The 6097-nt window shown below is 35.3% G+C and overlaps 1 protein-coding gene across 3 annotated transcripts in view; it reads left to right on the plus strand.

Moving 5' to 3' along the window:
* The window catches only part of abcb11a (ATP-binding cassette, sub-family B (MDR/TAP), member 11a), a 36327-nt gene extending 35588 nt beyond the window's left edge, over positions 1-739 (plus strand). For all 3 annotated transcript variants that reach the window (XM_048194625.1, XM_048194626.1, XM_048194624.1), the window contains one exon: positions 20-739. In XM_048194625.1, the coding sequence (XP_048050582.1) occupies positions 20-220 (201 nt within the window). In that variant the 3' untranslated portion in view covers positions 221-739. The remainder of the gene's footprint in view (positions 1-19) is intronic.
* The last annotated feature ends 5358 nt before the right edge of the window (positions 740-6097 follow it).

The following is a 6097-nucleotide window of genomic DNA, read 5'->3' on the forward strand; positions in this document are numbered from 1 at the left end:
TTGGTTTTTCAATCTGCAGACAGTTCAGGCAGCGCTGGATGTGGCGCGGCAGGGACGCACGTGTATCGTCATAGCCCACAGGCTTTCCACCATTCAGACTGCTGACATCATTGCTGTTATGTCACAGGGTGTGGTCATTGAGAAAGGGACCCACGAGGAGCTCATGGCCAAGAAAGCAGCATACTACAAACTTGTCACCACAGGGGCCCCTATTAGTTAAAACGACAAGACATTTAGTCCTGCCTCAGACTCACGCCATTACTTGAGCCAATTTTGGCTTGTCTGGCCCAGTTGGGCCGCTCAAACAGACTGCAATTGTTGAGGTGTTTATTTGATATTTATTTATTGAGAAGTGGATTTTAAAGTAATACTTTGATGGTTCAGGTGTGGTTAGTCAGCCTGGATGACCTCTGTATTTCAAGAAACTGAATTAAAATGCATTGTATCAAAATGTAAAGACATGCAAACAATTGATTTGTGTAAAAAAGTTGTAAAGTTTCTGCCTATTCTATACATTACTACATCAGTCATGTGCTAAGTAGCTAAAGATACGGTGTCCTTGAACTGTAGTGTCAATAGTAGTGGACTGATAACATGTTCTTAATCACTGATATGTTTCTGCTCAGTCATTGTTTCTGTAGTGTTATGTGTGATCTATTTTTTCATGTCTGTCTATCTGTTACTTTGCAGATGCTTTGTCCAATGATGTGTACATATTAAAACGACCTTTATGAAACAGTATGTGAGTCTGTGTGAATTTAAACATGCAGAACTATCCATTTATTTTGGCCAGTATTAGACGGTTCAGGGTTAGTTCACGCAAAAATGAAAATAATGTCATTATTACTCACCCTCATGTCGTTCCACACCTGTAAGACCTTCGTTAATCTTCAGAACACAAATTAAGATATTTTTGATGAAATCCGATGGCTCAGTGAGGCCTCCATAGGGAGCAATGACATTTCCTCTCTCAAGATCCATTAATGTACTAAAAACATATTTAAATCAGTTCATGTGAGTACAGTGGTTCAATATTAATATAATAAAGTGACAAGAATATTTTTGGTGCACCAAAAAAAACAAAATAACGACTTATATAGTGATGGCCGATTTCGAAACACTGCTTCAGGATCGCGTGTCAAACCGGCAAACTGCTGAAATTACGTGACTTTGGCGCTCTGAACCGCTGATTCGACACAAAAGATTCATTACGCTCCGAAGCTTCCTGAAGCAGTGTTTTGAAATCGGCCATCACTAAATAAGTCGTTATTTTGTTTTTTTGGCGCACCAAAAATATTCTCGTCGCTTTATAATATTAATATTGAACCACTGTACTCACATGAACTGATTTAAATATGCTTTTAGTACCTTTATGGATCTTGAGAGAGGAAATGTCATTGCTCCCTATGGAGGCCTCACTGAGCCATCGGATTTCAACTAAAATATCTTAATTTGTGTTCTGAAGATGAACGAAGGCCTTACAGGAGTGAAATGACATGATGGTGAGTAATAAATGACATTAATTTCATTTTTTTGGTAGACTAACCCTTTAAGTAAATTGTGCTTATTCGTTTAGCGACAACAGCATGGTATTATTTATTTATTGCTTGTTTTAAGTCTTGACAATAGAAATTGTATTGTCACAAAACTGTCATGAAGATTTTTAATGACTGTAAAAGTATTTTATAAACAAATACTACTCTAAAATGACTCTAAAACGGCCCAAAATTACTTTAAAATGGCACAAATACTGGTTTAATATGTTTTTCTTTCATCTGGCCTGGATGAAAAAATACTATAGTAATTTATAGTAAATACTATAGTGTTTTTGAACCATAGTAAAGTACTTGAATGAATTTGTTGTGGTAATTCTATAACTGCTGTGGTAATATCTATAGTAATATAATCAAATTACTTTACCCAATACTGTACTAAGTTTTCTTCAACTATAGGGTATATTATACTACAACACACTAAAGTATACTACAGTATTTATTACAGTTTTTCTCAGTTGCTTTGGTGCATTTCTCACATCACTATTTACATTTGCACAACAGTTAATGCAGTTCTCAAAACAATTAGTACAAACTGCAAAACCTAGCTGATAACCTGCAAAAGCGTGTCACTTGCTCAAAATGGAGAGGTCATTCCTCAAAAGCAAGTATTCGTGTCAATGAAAGTGTCAGTGTCATCAAGATGAAAAGTCCTGACACCATTGTTTATGAACAAGATAGTCAAATGGCTTTGTCATGTTTTCATTATGACAGTTTACTCTGTCAATGTTTTCCAATGCAAAAAAGTCAGATCTTGGTGACACTACCTGAAAATGCTCAAGACAGCACTATATACTATTTGCACAGCCATTTGAAAAATACAGTAAAGTTACACATTACTGTATTTAGTGAGGTAACTGAGTACAAGACACTGAATATGTATGTTTCACATTTTTACTGCATATGCTCTTTGCAATTCTAATTTGTTCACAGCATTGTGCAAAAGAAAAAATACACCCTTATTTACCCTTTGGGTAGAGCTGTGCACAACTGTAAACAATATTGCAGTACATATGGCAAATCTTTACTGTAACACTACTGTACACTACAATACACTATAGTTTTTCTCAGTCGCTTTGGTGAATTTCTCACATCACTATTTACAATTGCACAACAGTTAGTTCAACGTCCACAACATTTAGTCATTTGTGCACATCACAGTAGCAGTTTCTCATTCCTTCGAACAAATTGCAAATGCTTTTGGACATGCATCAATTGCTTTCATACAACTCTCTGCTGTTTTATAACATTATCATTTGCTTATGTTATGTCAGTCAAAATTAACTATACTTGTGAATGCTGAATAGTCATTCCATATAAAACTAATAGTCCTCATTTCATTGCTTGAGTCATTACATACAAAAATGTTGAACTAGTTGTCAAAATCTGTCAAGCAAATTTTACACATTTTTTTAAAATCTTTTTTTCCTGAAAATGTCTCCTAAATTGAACAATTTCTCTCAAGTGAATCTCAACTTTCACTGATGAGAAGGGGTGTGTGAAGCATTAGTTGCAACCAATGATACGCCACTTCTCTACAATCACTGTCAGAGGTGAATCCCATAAACCCCCACTTTACAAGCATATACGAACCAAGCAGGACATAGTGTGTACCATTTCTACAATACTGTGACACAGAAATGGAAGGTCAGCCTCGTGGAAGAGGGGTAAGGGTGCGGGGAGGAAGGGGAAGAAGAGGCCAATAGGCAGATCCCTGATGAAATCAGGGCTACAATTGTGGATCATGTTGTCAATCACGGCCTCACAATGGCTGAGGCTGGTCGAAGGGTGCAGCCAAATGTTGGGAGAACCACTGTAAATTCAATTATTCAAACATTTCGTTGGGAGAACAGGTGTGTATAAATGGACAGTAATTCAGCACTAAACAATCTGCACTGCACTACTGTCATCGTGTCATACATGAAGCTTGCAGTGGGACAAGAACTTGTCACTGTACATTTTACATTTAGACGTACAGCTTTACTGCATCACACATTTAGTGTATTGTGGTGTACAGTAGTGTTACAGTAAAGATTTGCCATATGTACTGCAATATTGTTTACAGTTGTGCACAGCTCTACCCAAAGGGAGTTTATGTTTGTTGCAAATAAGGGTGTATTTTTTCTTTTGCACAATGCTGTGAACAAATTAGAATTGCAAAGAGCATATGCAGTAAAAATGTGAAACATACATATTCAGTGTCTTGTACTCAGTTACCTCACTAAATACAGTAATGTGTAACTTTACTGTATTTTTCAAATGGCTGTGCAAATAGTATATAGTGCTGTCTTGAGCATTTTCAGGTAGTGTCACCAAGATCTGACTTTTTTGCATTGGAAAACATTGACAGAGTAAACTGTCATAATGAAAACATGACAAAGCCATTTGACTATCTTGTTCATAATCAATGGTGTCAGGACTTTTCATCTTGATGACACTGACACTTTCATTGACACAAATACTTGGTTTTGAGGAATGACCTCTCCATTTTGAGCAAGTGACACGCTTTTGCAGGTTATCAACTAGGTTTTGCAGTTTGTACTAATTATTTTGAGAACTGCATTAACTGTTGTGCAAATGTAAATAGTGATGTGAGAAATGCACCAAAGCGACTGAGAAAAACTGTAAATGTGTGATGCAGTAAAGCTGTACGTCTAAATGTAAAATGTACAGTAACAAGTTCTTGTCCCACTGCAAGCTTCATGTATGACACGATGACAGTAGTGCAGTGCAGATTGTTTAGTGCTGAATTACTGTCCATACACCTGTTCTCCCAACGAAATGTTTGAATAATTGAATTTACAGTGGTTCTCCCAACATTTGGCTGCACCCTTCGACCAGCCTCAGCCATTGTGAGGCCGTGATTGACAACATGATCCACAATTGTAGCCCTGATTTCATCAGGGATCTGCCTATTGGCCTCTTCTTCCCCTTCTTCCCCGCACCCTTACCCCTCTTCCATGAGGCTGACCTTCCACTTCTGTGTCACAGTATTGTAGAAATGGTACACACTATGTCCTGCTTGGTTCGTATATGCTTGTAAAGTGGGGGTTTATGGGATTCACCTCTGACAGTGATTGTAGAGAAGTGGCTTATCATTGGTTGCAACTAATGCTTCACACACCCCTTCTCATCAGTGAAAGTTGAGATTCACTTGAGAGAAATTGTTCAATTTAGGAGACATTTTCAGGAAAAAAAGATTTTTAAAAAATGTGTAAAATTTGCTTGACAGATTTTGACAACTAGTTCAACATTTTTGTATGTAATGACTCAAGCAATGAAATGAGGACTATTAGTTTTATATGGAATGACTATTCAGCATTCACAAGTATAGTTAATTTTGACTGACATGACATAAGCAAATGATAATGTTATAAAACAGCAGAGAGTTGTATGAAAGCAATTGATGCATGTCCAAAAGCATTTGCAATTTGTTCGAAGGAATGAGAAACTGCTACTATGATGTGCACAAATGACTAAATGTTGTGGACGTTGAACTAACTGTTGTGCAAATGTAAATAGTGATGTGAGAAATGCACCAAAGCGACTGAGAAAAACTGTAGTTTATCAGTTCACTATAGTACAGTATGCTGTAGCATTCATTAAAGTGTTGTTAATACTATAATATATACAGTATACTACAATTTACTATAGTATATGGTTCAAAAACACTATAGTATTTACTATAAATTGCTATAGTATTTTTTCATCCAGGCCAGATGAAAGAAAAACATATTAAACCAGTATTTGGGCCATTTTAAAGTAATTTGGGGCCGTTTTAGAGTCATTTTAGAGTAGTATTTTAGTTTATAAAATACATTTACAATAAATGACTATAGTATTTTACATGTGAAACACTAGGAGGCTAAAATGTAGATGATAACATTTTAGATGAGAGTTTGTTATAGTGGAAAGACCAGATGACAGCAAACAACTTGATATGAAAATGTAAACAGTAAATTTATATTCAAGAATATATAATCTCCAAACTAATGCCGCTGAAATCCATTTATGGTGATTTGATTATCTTCAAAATGGCAGTCATACTTACATTTCCAGTATTTAGTAGATAAAGACTGCTAAAATATACATGGATTGATAATAAAATTAAATATAAAATAATTTAATTTAATTTTTAATTTGATTTTTGGTACAGTTCATGCTTCCTTGAATGACAAAATGAAATTACATTTGAGCATTTGATTTATCATTTGAACAGCCGTTTTGAGAGTTTGATTTATTATTTGAACAGCCATTTTGAGAGTTTGATTTATTATTTGATGTTTTGAGCATTTGATTTATCATTTGAACAGCCGTTTTGAGAGTTTGATTTATTATTTGAACAGCCGTTTTGAGAGTTTGATTTATTATTTGATGTTTTGAGCATTTGATTTATCATTTGAACAGCCGTTTTGAGAGTTTGATTTATTATTTGAACAGCCGTTTTGAGAGTTTGATTTATTATTTGATGTTTTGAGCATTTGATTTATCATTTGAACAGCCGTTTTGAGAGTTTGATTTATTATTTGAACAGCCGTTTTGAG

The sequence above is a fragment of the Megalobrama amblycephala genome, linkage group LG6 (genome assembly GCF_018812025.1).
Source record: "Megalobrama amblycephala isolate DHTTF-2021 linkage group LG6, ASM1881202v1, whole genome shotgun sequence".
NCBI lineage: Eukaryota > Metazoa > Chordata > Actinopteri > Cypriniformes > Xenocyprididae > Megalobrama > Megalobrama amblycephala.